We start from the raw sequence: 18,951 nt of genomic DNA, 5'->3' as shown, positions 1-18,951 counted from the left end.
GGAAAACCAGGAACCAGAACTGCACCTCAAGCAACTCACCAGCATCATACCCTTTTCTGAGGATTTTGACTGGGTGCTGGGCACTGTGCCAACCACATAGCCAGTGATGGCGCTTGATGACCTGGTCAGCCGGGATGGCGTTCTGCTGGCACCAGAATCCAGCATGGGCACTGATGGGAGCCAGCAGGTGATACCAAGTGTGAACAGTGAAGTTATTCTGTTTCTGTAACCGGTCCCAAAATAGGCTTTGCAGCAGGAACAGGAGCATCAACAGCACATCCTGGTACTGTACTCAGAGGAACTGTTTGATGCCCTCCAACCCCCCTTCAAGGAACAGCCCGTTGCAGAACCTGGAGCAGAAACAGAAGCCGCCCGAGCCTCGTAATTTTCTGGCTCCATTTTAGTGTTTATTAATATAGGTCTAAGAGGGATTTCCATTCTATGAACCAATGCAAAAATTATTAGAAGCCCCCGGCTAGCAGTATATGTCCGCTAATGGCAGATTGTATGCCACCAGCTACTTGGCTTCTCCCCATCCCCTGTTTGAAGTTCAAAATGGCAAACAGGAAGTGCAAACATTAAAATGCCTTGAAATGCCTGATAGGTAGTTACATTTTGGGAAAGGGCATATTTTTCAGGGCCACCTTGCTAGCTGCATTCCCAGCCTACTTCACTCATAGATGTGCTGTACAATCGTCATATGTTTTGAATGTTTCGGGTGCATATGCTACAGGTTTTCCACCAGTTTGAAATAATATCTCCCTTTACCAGCCAGGCACTGCAAGAACAGTTATGTCCTCCAAAATGTGGAAGGCCTGAAATGATAGAAAAAGATTTAAAAAGTAGCACAGCCACTGATGACACACCTCCCTCCTCCCATCCCCACCAGCAGATTTGCAATTTTTAGAAAATAAAAAATAGCATTGAATTTTTACCTTACCATTGTCTTTGCACTTCTGCTGCTGCAATTAATCAGGCTGTGTCCAGGGAGATTCTGGCATCTAAAGCATCCCACTCACAATATACTGAAGTTTAGCTTGGAAAAGTAACTTTTTATGTCCTTGAAATACCAAAAGGATTTTTCTTTGCTCTTGCACTGAGCTATTTGTCACAATAACCCTCTGTGTCTTGTCCTGTTCCCAGCCCCTCAACCTCTATTGGCTTCGGTACCTCCACAACTCACTCATGCTACGGTAGAAGCCTGGGCCAATGCAATTTCATGGACCATTCCAAGATGAAGCATCTCCATAATGAATTTATGGTTGGGGTTCTGGACAGGGCCAATAAACTTGTCAAAGACAGAGGGACTGATGGTTAGAGGAAAGGCATGGAGAGAGGCAAGAACTAGCTGCACAGCTTGAGGACAGGGTTTCAGTGTGGGAGCAGGCACATGCTTTGCAGTTCCTGGAACAGAACAGAGGCTAAGGGAAGGGACAGAGCTCATTAGAAAAAACTGTTTGAGTGGCGGTGGCTGGTATCACTAACGGGCACAAGAGTACTGGCTCCTGCTACATCATCCACACCCAGCCTGCGTCCCCTGCACGGTACCGACTCCTGAGTGATGTATTCCAGAAACAGCTTGGAAAACTCCATGGCTGAGTGGCCCATGCAATTTGGTACCATAAGCAGCTGGGCAGGGCCACTTTGCTGCAGGCAGTCCTCCATATTAACTCTGTCCCTTGTGGATGCTTCCACCGTGTTCCCTCAGCGCCAAGTGCATGGTAAACAGGGAGGGAAGTGAAAGGAGAGCAGTGGACCAGGGGACATACAACAGTAGGTGGTTTCTGTATTTTACATGGTTTCACTGGTGGCACTTGTTCATGCACTTTGGGTTTTTGTTTTGTATTTCCTTTATTTCCTTTGCCTGGCAATGGGTGAATGCGGTATTTTTCTAATACATTTTTATAAGTAAAGCTTTGTATTTCACCCAGAAAATGTATCGCTATCACTGCCTCATATCATACAATGTGTATTTAAAATCAATAAAGATAAACACGTGATCAGGGACAATTAGGAATTAGTATTCAAACACTATTCCTCAATAGTTATCTACATCAATCTATACTTCAGTCACTTTCTTACATCAATCCATAATGCAAATCAGCCCCATCCCATTTCATAAGTTGTCATGTCACACGTCATAAGTACACTCCATGGTAATCAACCCCAGCACCCCTCCCCAAGCACTAAAACTGCCCACAATCAATGAGCCCCATCCCCTTCCCCCACAAGCACATTCATAAAGGTACTACTTCCCCATTTCTATTGGGCCGTGCAAGTCTTTAATGTGGGAGCACAAAGCCTCCCTGACTTCAGTTGCTTGGGTTCATCCAGCTCCAGCTGTGGTAGGTGCACTTTCTGGCTGTGCTTTTAGTGCCCCCTGCTGTCATAGGTCCATTCAGGGGAAATGGCTCACCTCTGGCTTCACAAAGATTGTGAAGAGCGCAGCAAGCCGCAGTACCTCCAGTGGGATTTCAATCTGCCAAAAGCATATTCAGCAATTTTCTACAGCTGCTGAGTAATTAAACTGTTTTTTGCTAGGGCTTCTGAAATCAAGGGTGAAAGTGCAAACAAGAGAAGTTCTTCAAAAGGTGCCTCCTTCATGTTGCCAGCTCTGGTAGCTGGTAGTGCACAGACCAAAATGACTGCTCGGCAGGATGTGTTGGTGGGCTGTTCAAACTTCCTGTAATGTGCAGGTTGGACAGCCAAGGTTTCCCACAGTGCACCGCGATCAAAGAGCTGGAGCAGCCACATTTTAGGAGGGTGCTAAGGGAGTCTGGGGTATGGTTGGTTTGACTTGGGCTTTGTGCTGCAGTGTGGATTCCAGAGCCCCGAGTTCGAGCTCGGGGTAGAAACTTTTTAACGTAGGGTTAATAATCAGTGTGCACAGTCAAGCCCTGGGTTCTCTAATCCAGAGTCAGCTGACCTGAGTCCCATTAACCCTGAGCTTACATAGTTGTATAGAAATACCCTCATTGTCTTAAGTATAGTGGAAATCCTACATTTGTGGTCCTAGCACTTTCTCAGCTTAGGGGAAAAAAAAATCAACTAGCAGCCAGATAAAAACATTCCTTATATATAGTCCTGGTAAATTGGCAAATTTCAAGCAAATGAAAGTGATTTCTTTTTAGTAGCAGCACATATAGTTTCTCTGATATATGTATACCTGATTTTTCGTGTCCTATAGCTGCCCGACTAGGACTGTCGTAAAACTAATTGCATTCAGAAAGACAAATGTAATGCCATTTTACTACAGGTGGCATAGATTACAGGAACTAAGATAGTGAGCTGCAGTTCTGAGACCTCAGTACAAAGGGAAAAGCTACTGTAGTTGTAATATGCATGTGAAATTCCTAACTAAAAACACCCGTTCTCTTTACAGGTTAGTGGGTTCCAAATGATGCCCAACATTCTGTTAGCTTTTTTGACTGCTGCTGCACATTGAGTAGATGTTTTCTGAGAACTATCCACCGTAACTCCAAGATCTCTTTCTTGAGTGGTGACAGCTAATTTAGACCCCATCATTTTACATATATATAGTTGGGATTATGTTTTCCAATGTGCATTACTTTGTATTTATCAACATTGAATTTTGCTCTTTAGTATTTTCTCTTTGCATTTCTAATTACATTAGTACTACTTATAATGGAGATAAACTTCCACTCAACATACAGTATATCTGTTCACAAAGTGAATTCCTTGTTGTTTAGGTTTCATCTTTCCTTTGTTACTTTGTGTGCTTTGTTTTTCTTATAAGCATTTCCATCTGGTGTACATTGGCTGAGAAAACTACAGTAACACTTTTTGAGCAAGAACCCTGTTTTAAAATGTTACTAAAAACGTAGCTATTTTCCTGGCCTTTCTTGACAACCTTTAATTCTTTATCTTGTTCCACCTTTACTTTATCTACAATCCTTAAGGCTTTCTTCATAGATAGGCTTTTATCAGTATTTGAAACTATCTTCAAATAATAAAATAAATAATAATAAAAAATAATAAAAAATTCTAATACTTTTGTAATAAGTTGTCCACTTCTAACACAATTACAAATCATGCTAATTTATGTCATAAACTGTTTAAAGGTATGTCTTTAACATTGTTTTAATTAGCTTTGTCCGTGTCAATATGGGATGGGAAAATCACGCTGGTAATAACATGGTTGGAAGGTAAAATGGTGCTTAACATGGTTATAGCTAGCATGATGTATGTTTTTACTGATAGATTCTTAACTTCTCTCTACACTTTAGAGACTACCCAGTTGAGAAAGGGGAACTAGGCTACAAAATGGGAGTCCTCCAATATGAGTAAAACATTCTTTGCTCTTGCACTGTGCATGATATGAAACACTGTTGCAGCCTGGCAAAGTCTAAAGTTGTTGTGCAAATTAGGATAGTTATAACAGCTCAGTTTTGCTGCACAGACAGGACAGGACCATGTTAACTGTTTTTGGACTTAATTCACAGAAAGCTGGAGTGTGAATCTACCACGCAAAAGCCAGCCGTGCATTAAATGTCAGTAAAATGTCCACACATACCCTGCTGCCATGCACCACAAGTTCCCTAGGCTCTTTGATTGTGTCCACTTTCAAAGTCAAAGATCATAGTGCACGGCGGCAGGGACGTGTGGACATTTTGTGCCTGGCAGCTAGTGCAAGGTAAATTCGCACCCCAGTTTGCCGCAAACTAAGTGTTTGTAATTATAGACAAGTCCTTAGGTGTTACCAGGTTTTAACCACGTTCCACAGCATGGCCTGTTTTTAGTATGGAATAGGTTGGGTTTAAGTCTGCTTCTTAAAGTTCGATGGCCTTCTGTATATTTCTCATTCTACCACTTTCTGTTTTCATTCCAGAGCTGTGAGTCTATTAATTTGCTACTATTGCTTTCTTTCAGTGAAGTGTACATGGAATTGATTTTAATTGATCTGTTGAACTAGTTGAGGAGAATGACTTTGTGATTAGGTGCTTTGTGGTCTCCCCAGTCATTACTATTCATAGTTGACCTTTTTGTGTTTTACTCTTAAACTTCCTAAAGTTGTGAATCTTTGGAAATGTGGAATGTGAATTGCATTATGGCATTTTTGACATTTTTTACACTCTATTGACTTTTCAAAGACCGTTTCATTGGGTGGCTTTGCCTCATCAGTAGGATCAAGTGATATATTTATAGTATTGAATTCTAGGACCTAAAGCTTATTAAATTACTGTGAACATTTGAAATAGTCATAATGGAATATTCATTACATTTTCTTAATTACTCAGCTACTTAACTGTACTTGGGTATTTCCTTTGTTCGTTAGTTTGCAAGTATTTCAGGGATCATGGTAGATATTGTAACACATGGAATGAAGTTGCATGGCAGATCTAAGATGGTAAAGCATTAGGATTCTGAGAGGTGAAATGATGTTTGTAGAGAGAGAAACTGATAAAGTTTTTATAACTAGTGTCTGTTGTCCTGATAGTGTAATTGCTTAATTGCCCTGTCACTGAAAGGTTCTTGTGTGATGTTACTCCCACATTGTATTATGGAAATGTATTTTGGTAATTTGTAGGCACATGATTTAAAAAAAGCAAATATTTCATTTTTTATGATTCTGGCATTTTCAGAATCTTCTATTTTTTGGAGTAGGAAGTGTATTTCAGATGCAATGAACATTGTATTTCAGTAATACAATAGATTCCTTCACACCATAATAGTGTAATGACATGTAAGTGTTTCCAATTTAAGTGACTCTTAAACCATATATGCAGCCCTACAAAATTGTCATGAAAATTTACCAGCTCAGGCACAAATCTAATAGCTTGCCCTTTACTATGATGATTGTAGTGGAAAATAAAACTAGTAGTCCTGGGTGAGCTGATTTTTGCGAAGCTGCATAAATGTAATTAATATGATTTTTCCTATAGCTTTCTGATCTGTTTTGGATTTCTAATATGATGCACATACATTGTTCTCTTTGTATTCTTCATGTCTTCCATTCATGTACTGAATTCATGACTTTGTTTTTAACTTTACATGCTTCAGGATATAGAAATAAAGGTAAGTAGTAAAATAGGGCACAGAAGGAGGGAAGCAAAGTGCACATTTTGTACGTTGAAAGACTAAAAACATGGTACATACTGAATCCTAAAAGAATTCCCTGTGATGTTGATACTTGGCTGAAAGACACTTGGTAGATATCAAGAACTCATTTGGGTAGGTCACGGAATGGCCATCAGTGGGTAATGACTATTTTTGTTATCATGAGCCTGGCATGAATTTGTACTGGTGTCCTAGAAGTGAAATGTTCTACGTCCTGTTACCAATCCCTTGATAAACATTCCCTTCTAAAGGAGTTCTTATATGTGCTGTTTGTGTGCACAGTATATAAATATTTTAAAACTGTCCTTAGTGAGCTCCATTGATCCTACATAGCCTACTATAAGCAAAAAGCAATAAATTATCACCTCATTCACCAGTGCTGAAAATCCAATACCTTTTGTGAGCACTCAAGTCATAATATTAAAAGGACAAAAGTCCACTAGCTGAAAGGAAACAGCTCACACGATAGTATAAGCATTCACAATAGTAAAAGCTTTGCAAAATATTCAGCAGCTGCCACTCCAGCAATGCTGGTAGTTTCTAGAGTGGTGAAAAAGGGACCATTGGGGGTAAGTGTTGGGAAACTGAATCACGAGTCCACCCAATTTAGACTTATTCAATTTTCTCCTTTCTGTATACAATTTCAGAAAGAGTTATTGTCACATTTTACATTTATGCCAGACAAATAATAACAGACAAGGCAGAATTGGTAAATGGGCCCAAGTTATCACATTCTGTGGCACTGGGTTTTTGCAATTTGTGGGTCATATCATTTTATGTCCCCCCTCTCTCCCTCCCTCCTTCCCAGGTTTTCCCTAGAAAAAGGGCTTTTTTATTTCATTACGCTTTTGTATCTCTCACTTACATCTTTCAGCACAACATGTTACCTTTATTCTGTCATCAATTCTGTTACCTCATCTGTACTCATTCATTATCTGTAATTACAAATCATTGAAATATAGCCAACAATTAATTTTATATTTCAGTGTTATAACTCATTATATGTTCTGTGTTTCCCTGTATCTATTAGAAAGTGTGTGTGGAGGAGGTGGGGAATTATAGATAACATGGTGATTCTTTAAAGGCAACATTTCTTACTACTTTAAACATGGGTTTTTCATTCAGAATCCGATTTTGTTTGTGAATTATTAGACATTTTCCTATGAATGTATTTTGAGGGTGTCTCACCTTTAGCGTCTTGATACTTAGTTGTTTTTAATGGACAGTGGAGCAATAGGTACACAGTGCTTTACAGTCTGATCCAAATGAAGCATTTAAACACTTGAGCGGTCTCATTGAAGTCAGTGAGACTACTAAAGAGCTTTAAGTTAAGCATATGTTTAAGTGCTGTACTGGATTAGGACCCAATGCAGAACTGATAAGTCAAAGACAAATTTTAAAATCACATGCAAATGTGTGGGTAGTGGTATGGGGGGTACGGCCATGCACACACCAAAATCTTCATTTTGTTCTTGTAGTTTTAATAAGCTAACATTTTGACTACACTAGGCTTTTGTCTGGAATTAATAGGAAGTTTCCTTAAAGGCAATAGTGATCCATTAAGTTAACCATTCAATGAAGTGTTAATTTTAGTGTGGTGCTGTCTCAGTGACATTTCCCGGTACATTTGGACAAACTGTGGCACAGCTGTTGAGCAAAATAATTAATAATAATAATAATAATAATACAATAGACAAGCTCTTTACATTTTCAGTGCCGTAATCATCTTATTAATATACTGTTTTGGCAAAAATTAATAGGCTGCAGTCTTCAGTTGCTGTATACTACTTACTGGTACAATTTATACTAGACTTTCTGCTTTGCAAATGCTGCTTTTTCTTGATCCAGTTTTATCTTTACATTTCTTTTTTTAGGCCAAGCAGCTGGAAGAGAAAGACAGAGAACTGAAGAAGCATGATGCATACTACAAAGAGCAGGTGGCTCGACTGGAAGAGAGGGTGAGAACTCTTCATTAAACTAGAAAAATGATTTGTTAATTTCTGTTATCAACTTCATGGTTTCTGGTTAAGCTTAAATATCAACAGGAAAGGTCTTCATTAGCCAGAGTTTAAAATGATGGACTAAATTGGCATTTTGTCTCTTTCTGTTTGAGAAGGAAAAGTGAACACTGAAGATGGAGGTTTTTATTTTGCGTATCATTTTTTGATTGCTTGCTGACTAATATTGTCATTAAGATGAGTTTTCATCTCTCACAATATTTACTCATGAACTATTTTATCTTCACAAGAGGTTACTTTTCCCTCATTAAAGGGCACATAGGATGAAGAGCCAATGCAGGTGAACTGGTTTCATTTCATTGGGCATTGCCCAGCATTCCCCAAGATTGTGTGTGAAATGATAACTTTCAAATTCAATTTATCTTGCCCTTCCCCTCCTCCAAAAAAATAAAATAAAATAAAAACACACCACACCTTTGTTAGGCATAGCTCCTAGACATACTACCAAGATATGCAGGGAAAGATTCACCTTTATGGATAGAGTAATTTGACATGTTTAGAAGGCATTTGTAAATTTTACCTCAAAAGAATTTGAGGCTACACTGTAAACTCCTGGAGCAATCCAGATAGCTTAATCACAGTGGGAGTGTTGCAAAATGCATTCTTTTTAATGAAGTAAATATTTCAAAAAGATGTATTGCTATTAACATTTGCATTTTATGTAATGAGAGTTTGTAACACATCACACACCTCACCTTTAAGACATCATTTAAAGCATGTCCCAAATTTGGGACAACTTTCAACTTGCATGGCTTTGCCTTTTTCATCCAAGAAGCTACATGAATTAAAAGGCCCTGTGGATAATCAGCTGAACATGAGCTCCCAATTTTTTACTGTGGCCAGAAAGGCTAGTGCTATCCTTGGATGCATAAACGGGAATATTTGAATAAGAGTGGAAGAGGTTGTACTATCTCTATATTCGGCATGGTGCGATTACTTTTGGAATACTGTGTCCATTTCTGGTGTCCATAATTCAGGAAGGATGTTGATAAATTGGAGAGGGTTCAAAGAAGAGCAACGAGAATGATAAAAGGATTGGAAAACATGTCCTAAAGTGATAGACTCAAGGAAGTTTAAGGGATGACTGGATTACAGTCTTTAGGTATCTACATAGGGAATAAATATTTGATAATGGGCTCTTCAATCTAGCAAACAAAAGTGTAGATAAATGGCTGGATGTTCAAGCAGGACAAATTGAAACTGGAAATAAGATGCAAATTTTTAACAGTGATTAACCCTTGGAACAGCATGCTGGGGTGGTTGTGGATTTTCTATCATTCGCATTTTTTAAATCCAGATTGCTCTTTCTCTAAAATATATTCTAGTTCAAACAGGAATTAGATAAATCCTATGTTCTGCATTATACAAGAGGTCAGACTTGATTACAGTGTTCTCTTCTGTCCTTATAATCTAGGGATAAGATGCCAGCCTTAACTTTGAGTATCTTGCGTTTTCTTAGTTTTGATAAGTCTTAATATGGGTAAGATATTATTGTAAGTGATGTATATTCACATACACAGCCATATGTAATAGAGGGGACTAAAAACTTTAATGGGTTAGAGAGGACAGCATGTTGCACAAATGGTCAATGTCTGTAATTGGCTACAGTGAGTGTTTTAGTTGGAGGATAGATGATATGTAGTGTTTTTATGGTTTGAGCTACTTTTGCAAATAATACGGATGAAGTTCTTACTATTTTGGCAATGAAATATATTTTGAAATGACCAGATATTTGTTTTAAATTTCTACTAAAATGATGCATTAGCTCAACCACTGAGATGTGGAGTCAGAGCATTCTCAGTGGAGATTCCTCAGCTGTTGAATTCGTTCTTTCAGGTGCTTCACCAAAACTTGAGTCTCGTGAAGCATGCTGCAAGACTTACCTTTTTGGTCAAGAATTTGTTTGACCTTAGGGAGGCATGGCAAAGGATACTTAATACACAATTAGTTATCATTTGATATATTTAGTTGCATCATATTTTATACATTTATATACATATAGTAAAATGCATTTTATCCTTCTGTGACTTTTTGTTTATTCAGAGCAGATAGAGAGCTAAAGTGGCACAGGAGACGCGACAGAAGGGGTCAGAGTAGAATGGCTCAGTGGAATTAAGATCTAGCGTACTTGTGTTGAGTGTGTACTGTTGCATGGTATAAGTGAAATAACAAACAATGCTGATTTTAGTGCCAGATTTATATGCAATACTGAAGATTTCTAACAGACCACTCCTTCCCATGTGTCAAGATTCATAGGCTCTCTGCTGATCTTGGCTTCTATTCTTGAAATTGAATTCCTCAGGACTGGAGCAGGACATTCTCAATTGAGAGTCCTCACCCATGGAGCATGTGCCCTCTGTCTGTCAGAGTTGGGTGCTTTTCATTGCATGTTGTAAGGCTAGTTTCTTCATTCTGCCTTTTGTATTGATATATTAAGAAGCCACTGCTTTGGCAAGGTGATTATTTTGTTTGTTTTTAAATCAAGCATGAGGCATGTAGGTTCCAATGCAATGAATGTTCTATTGTCCCTATCCCCAAAGTCTGCTTTATCTTCTGCACAGTTTTGGGGTTTGTGGGACTGGCTTTTGTTCATCCTATGCTTGAAGAACAGAGACTATATGCAAAGTTCAGGTCAGGATCTGAACTTGGAATATTTTTTAACTGGATGTCTTTCACCACCCCCACCCCGGGACATTTGTTAAAACAATGCTGATCATTTTTGAGCACTGTGAGAGAAATAGAACTGGAAGTAATCAAGAAAGAAATGGAGAGGCCTTTGGAATCTCAACTTTTTAGAGAATGGTGGAAAAGGGCCTAGAAGTAGCAGTAGTGTGCAAATTAATAGAATAGTGTAGCATAGTTTATTTCTAAACTCATTGATTTCAGTGGAGTCTGCGCACAAATAATAGTGTGTGCTGTAGAGAAGATTAGTGGAAGAAAAAGATTGGAACTTGGAGAAATAAAATGGCCATATGAAGAAATTTGTATTATTAGTCTGTCACATGTGGTGAAGAAAGCTAATTAAATTTTAAGATCACTCTTACATCAAATAAGCACATTTTAATAATACCTTGGTTACTAGTATGTGGCATTTGTGTCTGTAACATCACTAAGTGTCAGAGCTCATCTGTATGATTAATTGGCTTTTTGGTTACTTAGCTTTTTTTTTCAGTTAGAAGCTTTGTATTTGTGTTCTGTGCTGCTGAAAAAAACAGTGTAGACATTGATAATAAAGGGAGATGACAACAGAACAGATTAGTGTCAGCACAACATGCTCCTTATGGAGAGAAATTATTATACATATTCACTGCCAGATGAAGTCTGTCACTATAAAATATTGCAGTGACTGGAGTGAAGATGTGTCAACCTTTTCAGGGGATTAATACAGGACAAAGTAAGCGTGCACCAGTGGCAGCTGTGATACTAAAACATAAACAATTCTATTCTCAGGGGCAATAGCTGTTCATAAATTTGGTTTATGTGCAAAAAATCCTTTGGTACTTTCCAAAAAATAGTGATTCCCCAAACAGCTGCTAGTGTTTCTATGTCAAAGATAGCATATAAACGAAGAATTATTGCATGCTCCACAGCAGCTAAGCAAGATGGAATAGTTTAACAAAGGAGTTAAAGAATAACCTTCAGATGCACTATATCTGGTTAGGCTATAAACTCATTATTTAAGATTTCCCCCATTAGATTTTCAGAGAAAAATTCATTCATCAGTCCTAAAGGGGGCATATTCTACTCTTTATACCGAGGAGTTTTATGAACACTGCTCCTTGCACACATTCCGATCAGAACAGACCACTAAGGATTGGTACATAGGTGGTTGTAGGATGTAGAGAGAGTTTTTGGGTCACTTTCTTTTATACTGATGGAAACAGGACCCAATAATTATTTTTGTAGTAAATGCAATTGACGCTGTAATGCAGTTGTAGATGTTTTTCATTGTCTGCTTATGGACTAATTATATTTCTTATAAGTCAAATTAAAAATTAATAGAAAATTCGATTTTTTAAAGACCCATAGAACAATATTTCATGATAGAACCACTCTGCATTCTGTAGTACCCTAAATGTTCACACATACTATATGTTGACTTTTCCTTAAAATTGCAGAATAAGAATTGATGTGAATACCATCTCAACCAGGCTTTACTACTTTCTGTATGTGAAGCTGTACAGACTCCCAAGACCTCTGTCTTTCTAACATACTAAGAATTTTGTCCCTCTCTTGTATTTGCCATTGTCCTGCTCAACCCCTCCGTGTCAGTCATCCTATCATTTTGTCATTTGTGTAACTTTACATGGTAAGCTTCTCTGTCTTAGGATCTCACCTAACTGTCTTTGCATTTCTAATGTTCTCATCACTGTTATCTAGAGGCGTAAATAAATAAATGTACTAATTTTGTCCACAGTGCATTTTGCACTCCACCATTCCTTGATCCAGTTGCTGTTGCTTTAGAGTATTTTTAAATCCATGAGAAATACTACTTGTCTCTCTTCACCTTTACAGTGCTATGCTGATCTGTACTATAGAAATAATACAGTTTATAGAAAGTGAAACAAGTTACATTCAGTTCTTATTTAGTGTCCAGCTCTATCTTTATGGGAGGCATGCCCCTTCTTGTGGGAGTGGGAAGGAAGGAATTTAATAGGCTAGTATACGACAAAATTATTTAACGTCCATCAGTCCCATGTGAATGAGTGAGAAATAATATGGGTCAGGCTGTTGCTCAGTCAAGGCAATATGTTCCTATTCTTCTGGTTTCCTAGAAATATCTTCACTGAGTAGTGTACAGAGTATGTGTATGTATTTTAAAAGAGCTAGATGTTGTTAGTATTTATATTATGGTAGCACTCAGAGGTCCCCTACTTCATAGTAGGTGCTGTACAATCGCAGAGATAGACAAAGTCCCTGTCCCAAATAATTTACAGTCTGAGGCCCAGTCCTGCAGTGAATTCTGTGGGCATTCTCTAGATTTCAGTGGATTTTTTATGGGCACAGAGGGTTTTTTTGTGCACAGATTATTGCCAGATCAGAGCCTAGGAATATAGACATAAATTCTGGGAAAGTGATAGTCTTACCTGAATCCATTTTATTTTTTTTCATGACTTAAATTTTGAGGAAGGATTTACAAATCATCGGATCGGCACTTAATTTGGGGATTCTATTGCCATTTAGGCTGTCAAGGAGTATTAACCTTAAGGTAAGATGTGCACAAAGCTGTGAGCTGATGGCGCACACTATACCAGGTATTAAATAGTATAATCCATCCTGTTTGCTACAGTAAATAGGATTTCACTATTATGATGTGTCAGGGTTTTCAGAGAAATCACATTTACTAGACATTAAACTGCCATCCTTTCTGCTGAGCAGCTTTATTCTGGGATCTTGCGTTCAAATTAATCCGGTTGGTAGGAAATGCTCATACCAATTGTGCAGGGAAATTATAATTTAATGATCTCTTCCTTTTCTCTGTTCAGGGCTTAGAATGGACCACTGTGCTTTGCAATGATAGCCCCAGGGCTCTGAAAAAGAGATAATAAACAGTTCAGCTTCAGAGCCAAGTCTTGCCTTTTTTTTGTGTTTATAATGAACATAAGTGCTAAGAAGCAAACAATATGGGTTTCACATTTGTTCATACTTTCCAGTATTTTGTTTACCTTTTCTAAGACTCAACAACTCAACTGCAGCTTGCAAGGTGTAGATAATAAGAGAATCTAAAAATTTTATAATAAAGCAATGTAAATCAATTCAGACTTTTATATTTCTTATATAATATATGGAATAGTTTAAGCATGCTTAATTTAAAAAATAAAAAAGTTATCACCCTGTTCCTTTTCTTGGAAATATTGCATTACTGTGTCAGCAAGAATTTTATAACTAGGAAAAGATTCAGCTCCTGACATCCTGTGTTTAGGAGCTGCAGTTAGTACAGCAAACACATTTTCTCTGAACAAATTTGGACTGCATTCATTCCTGTCTTTCAGAATCAAATGACTATGATTTCGATCAAATGTTTTGAGACTTTGGGCTGGATCCATCAAAGTGGAAAATGAGTATAGATGATGATAACATGCACTTGTATTTAATACATTTATGTGAGAAACTGAGAGCTTTGTAAACATTAACTCTCAATATTCTTGAGAATTAATGAAGCCATCTTTGGGGTGTAACTTGACTGACTGGCAAAGTTCTACTTGTTTGGTTGACCAGGGTGAGTAACCTCTTTGTTGAATAAGTAAAATATCTGTAAATTTTTTGGTACTGATAGTCATAATGTTAAGTGATAGGCAAATTAGAGTTTTGGGCCAAGGCTGCTTTTAACATAGTCTACAACACTAACAGTACACAACAACACTAATAACAATACTGCTTAGCACTTGACATCTTGCAAACTGTGTGAATAATAAATAATCAGTTCATTGATCACGTGTAGAAGGGGTGGCCTGCTCCTCCCTGTCAGTCTCGGAGGGAGGCCACTTCTGCTCTCGGCCACACCTGTGCCGGCAAGCTTTAGCCTGGGGATTAGTTCTCTGTAGGTTACAGCCTCGAGTTCTCCCACAGGTGTGGCATGTAACCAATCTGTTGCTCGGCCTCTCAGGCCAGGCAAAGAGTTTATGGCCCCTGGCCCTCAAGCCAGGTGGCCAAAGCAAGCAGATTGGGGTGAGTACCAGCATGGGCTACGGCTCGCAGGAAAGGGTGAGCACCACCAAGGCTTCGCTGGCCGCTGTGAGGCTGCCACTCCAGAGGTGGGCTGACAAGGGGGGAGAGGGACACAGACCATCCTGACTCCACCACGTCCCAGGCCAGGGCCCTGACAGTGGCGGGGTGCTCTGCCACTGGGTCAGCGGGACTCAAGCCAAAACTCACTGATACGTGCTTGGGCTTGAGCCTAGCTGGACTGAGGTCAGCTACCCCTGGGCTACTCCCGCCACCCCTGTGTCCAGGTACCTGTGGTCCAGGTCATCGTCCCCTTCCTCAGGGTAGATCGCGAACCAGCAGGCCCTCAACATTGCTGGGTCAGGCAGGTCCTCTAGGTCCTCTGAGCTCCAGCCGGTAAGCAGTTCTGGGAGCTCTGCAGCGGTCAGTCTCCAGGCCCAACACTAGTGGAGAGACATCCTTTTCTTCCAGAAGCTCTCCCCAGACTGAGCTGTAGGACCTGCCCCTTATACTTCCTTTCTTGTCTTGGCCCTGCCCCTCTGCTTCCAGTGTGGTAGGCATGGCTTCCCTGTGCCTGCCCTCTGGGGGTTGAATGGCAGTTCCTCCCTGCCAATGTCGGGGATGCCACGCCCCCTTTCTATATCCCTACACAACAGCTTAGATTGGGATCTTTAGTGATTGCAAGATGTCAAGACTTTGGCATGCCTATCTCATCTGAAAGGCAACCCCTCCAACAGCAGAGCGCCCAGTAACGCTATGCCAGGATTTTGATTTCATACTGATTCACAAGTCAGAGTGCCATTCAGTTATCACACTTTTTTATGTAATGCTGTGTATATAGTGCCTGTTGCTGTAGTGTCTGGCCACATCTTGGCTAAGATTTTGAAATGGGATGTTAGGTCATATCGGCTGCCTCGATCTAACTAACGTTTCTTCTTCAAGTGCTTGCACATGTCAATTCCAAGTAGGAGTGCATGAGCCACATGCACAGTCTGCCGGAAAGTTTTCCCCCAGAGTACCCGTAGGGTCGGCTGTGGAACTCCCCCGGAGTCCCGCCTCCACGGTGCTCAGTATAGGGCTCTGCCGTCCCTCCCCTCCTCAATTCCTTCTTACTGCCCGTGAAGGTTGCTGGAACAACCGGTTTCTCTTGCTTTGCAAGTGATTTCCCCTTCTGTTGTTCTCTCTGTTAAGTACCTGTAAATAATTAAAGTACTTAAGATTTAGTTGTTGTTAGTGTAGATTAGGATAGTACTTTCGATTAGCGGGCAGTTGCAGTTCTTCCCTCCCTGTCTTAGGGTTGGGGCATGCCTGGCTTCAAGCCGTGCAGGTCCTGCAAGAAGCTTATGCCCAGAGATGACCCACACTCCTCCTGCCTTAAGTGCGCACCTGAGAGAGTGTTGTAAAATTTGTCAGAGCTTCCATCCAAGGACCCAGAAGGAAAGGAGTCAAAGACTGAAATTCCTAATGATGGAAGAGGCTCTGTCTTATGGACGCTTCAGTGGAGCAAGGTCCCAGTACATCCGCCTCAGTGCGGAGTGCCCCAGAATCAGTGAAAGAGAGGCCGCATAGAAAGGACTGTGCTAAAGAGCTGTGGCACTGCCATACCTCCCTGGCACCGGAGGCCCTGGCACATGGGGCACGGCAGCACCGTTCCCGTTCCCCTGTGCCGCACAAGAAAGAGAGGTCGGAGAGGGGGTGCTCACCGACAGAAAGATCGGCAGGAATAGAAGTGAGCAAAGTGCGACCTGTGCCAGGCCACCTAAGCCCCAACCCACAAGGCACGGCACCGTTGACTCCGACCCTGGGAAGGGGTTCGTCAAGTCTGGCGCCTGTGGAGTATCTGCAGAGGGAGATACTGGAAGAGGATTTGCAACTCCCCTCCACTTCCTAGATTTTTAAGGCAGCAAGGGAGCTGATAGAAGAAACAGTCTTGTCAGCCCACCCCAGGCGGCAGCAGGTGCAAGCCACGGCACCAAAGAAGACCTCAGTACCGTCCAAGGGCAAACCGGCGCTGATGGCTCCCCGGCACCATCTGGCTCCACACCACCGTGGTCCCCACGCAGCAAGAGGCTCTCTTTGGCCTCTGAGGCAGAGTCTGTTCCATCTAGGAGAAGCCGGTACCGGAGCAGGCAGAGGGTGGAGGGGCCGCCCCTCCCTTCAATGCAGTGGACACCCCAATTGCAGATACCGCCGCAGTGGCTATTCTGGACCCCATGAGCATACCACCAGGCCCAAGGGTCCCAGTCAGGCAGGTCGTATTCCTTTGTATCGGAACCCAGACCCTGACCTTCCCATTCAGCGAGCGCCCCACCAGACGCCAAAGACATCTCGGACCTGGGCACCAAGCTGGACAAGCCCCGGGAGCTCAGCACCGCAGAGAGTGGGATGGCACCATGTGACCTGGCCGGCGCCGAGGGGCAGGAATCTGCAGTGCCTGTGAGAGTCCTCTTCCTGATTAGGCAATAGAGAGAGCTACCCTGGTTTCCATCCTGGACAACAGCAGGGCACTCCAGGAGCTACTGTGCAGGGTAGCTCCAAGTGGAGGAGGTGGTGGAGGACACGAACCATATGGTGGACATTCCTCTGATAAAAACTATTAGGGAGACCACAAAGACCTTGTGGCAGACCCCTGCCTCTCTACCCCCTATTGCAAAGAAGATGGAAAGGAAATATTTTCTACCATCTAAAGGTCAGGAGCATTTTTATATCCACCCCACACCAGGGTCATTGGTGGTGGCCGCCGCAAACAAGAGAGAGTGGCAAGGACAACAGGGGCCCACACTGAAGGCCAAGGACACAAAAAAGTTAAAGCCCTTCAGGCGGAAGGTGTACTCCACCGGGGGGCTCCAACTTAGGATCACAAATCAACAAGCGATCCTAAGTAGGTATGCCTACAACTCCTGGGCATCAATGGATGAGCTCAAGTACTCAGAACAACTGGACTCCAAGTTCGAGTTCGCGGCCATGGTCAAAGAGGGCAAGGTGGTCTCCAGGCCTCTGCAAAAGTCTGCTTTGGATGCAGTGGGCGCGGCGGCCAGCACTGTGTCATCTGGGGTGGCCATGAGGAGAAGCTCTTGGCTGCAGGCCTTGGGCCTGCCACAGGAGGTCCAAACAACTATTCAGGACTTTCCATTTGAGGGACTGGCCTTGTTCTCGTCCCAGATAGACTCTAAGATACAGAGCCCCTCTTCCACCAGCCAAGACAGGACTACAGCCATAGGAGGGGTAGAAATAGCAGGAGGAATACACATCATGCCTCTAGCCAAAATCAGGGCCAGTTGCGACAGCCCTCAGGCCCAAAGAAAAACTTTTGAGGGTGCGCCCAAGGGCAGCACATCAACTCCAGGCCCGGATCCAACCTATTCCTTGTTTCTAAACTGTTTATTCCAGTTTTACCATGCGTGGTCCCAGATCACGTCGGACTAGTGGATCTTGCGCACGGTAAAATTGGGATACTCGTCCAGTTTTCTTCTTTGCCGCCTCCTCACCTCCCATCCCCGTCCCTCTTCAGGGACCCCTCTCACGAGCATCTGCTTCTTCAAGAAGTGCAGTCGCTTCTAAGGTTAGGGGCAGTGGAAGAGATCCCTTGTGATCTGAGGTGGAAAGGGGTTTTATTCCCATTACTTTCTAATCCCAAAGGCCAAAGGGGGACCTCATTCTATTCTCAACTTGTGAAACCTCAATAGATTCATGAAGAAGGTAAGGTTCCACATGATTTACCTGGCCTCCATCATTCCCTCCCTGGATCCAGGAGAATGGTATGCCGCCTTCGACCTGAAAGACACGTACTTCCATGTGGCCATTGTGCCAAGACACAGGAGGTTTCTCCACTTTGTAGTCAATCAGATGCATCTACAGTTCATGGTCCTGCCCTTTGGTCTGTTGTTGGCACCCAGGTATTCACCAAATGCCTCTTGGTGGTCATTGCCTTCTTGAGGAGGCAGAAGATTCAAGTGTTTCCCTATCTCGACGATTGGCTGGTGAAATGGCGCACCAAGAGGCATTTGGTGAATACCCGGGTTCCCACGCAGAGAATAGAATTCCCACGCAGAGAATAGAATTCATTGGAGTAGTGCTGGACTTGGAACAGGCCAAGGCATCCCTTCCTCAAACTCAGTTCCTGGCCCTGAGAGACATGATACAGGACTTGAAACGGTATACCCTCACCACAGCTCAGACCTGCTTAAAA

The 18,951-nt window shown here is 41.7% G+C and overlaps 1 protein-coding gene across 2 annotated transcripts in view; it reads left to right on the top strand.

Moving 5' to 3' along the window:
• Positions 1 to 18,951, top strand: part of CHCHD3 (coiled-coil-helix-coiled-coil-helix domain containing 3) — a 257,774-nt gene that overhangs the window by 157,850 nt on the left and 80,973 nt on the right. For both annotated transcript variants that reach the window (XM_067534919.1, XM_067534918.1), the window contains exon 5: positions 7,953 to 8,036. In XM_067534919.1, the coding sequence (XP_067391020.1) occupies positions 7,953 to 8,036 (84 nt within the window). The remainder of the gene's footprint in view (positions 1 to 7,952; positions 8,037 to 18,951) is intronic.

The sequence above is a fragment of the Emydura macquarii genome, unplaced genomic scaffold (genome assembly GCF_026122565.2).
Source record: "Emydura macquarii macquarii isolate MOO-44397 ecotype Brisbane River unplaced genomic scaffold, CSIRO-AGI_Emac_v2 contig_3470, whole genome shotgun sequence".
Lineage (NCBI taxonomy): Eukaryota > Metazoa > Chordata > Testudines > Chelidae > Emydura > Emydura macquarii.
Note: the sequence above shows the minus strand (reverse complement) of the source record. Positions and strands in the feature narration are given on the sequence as shown.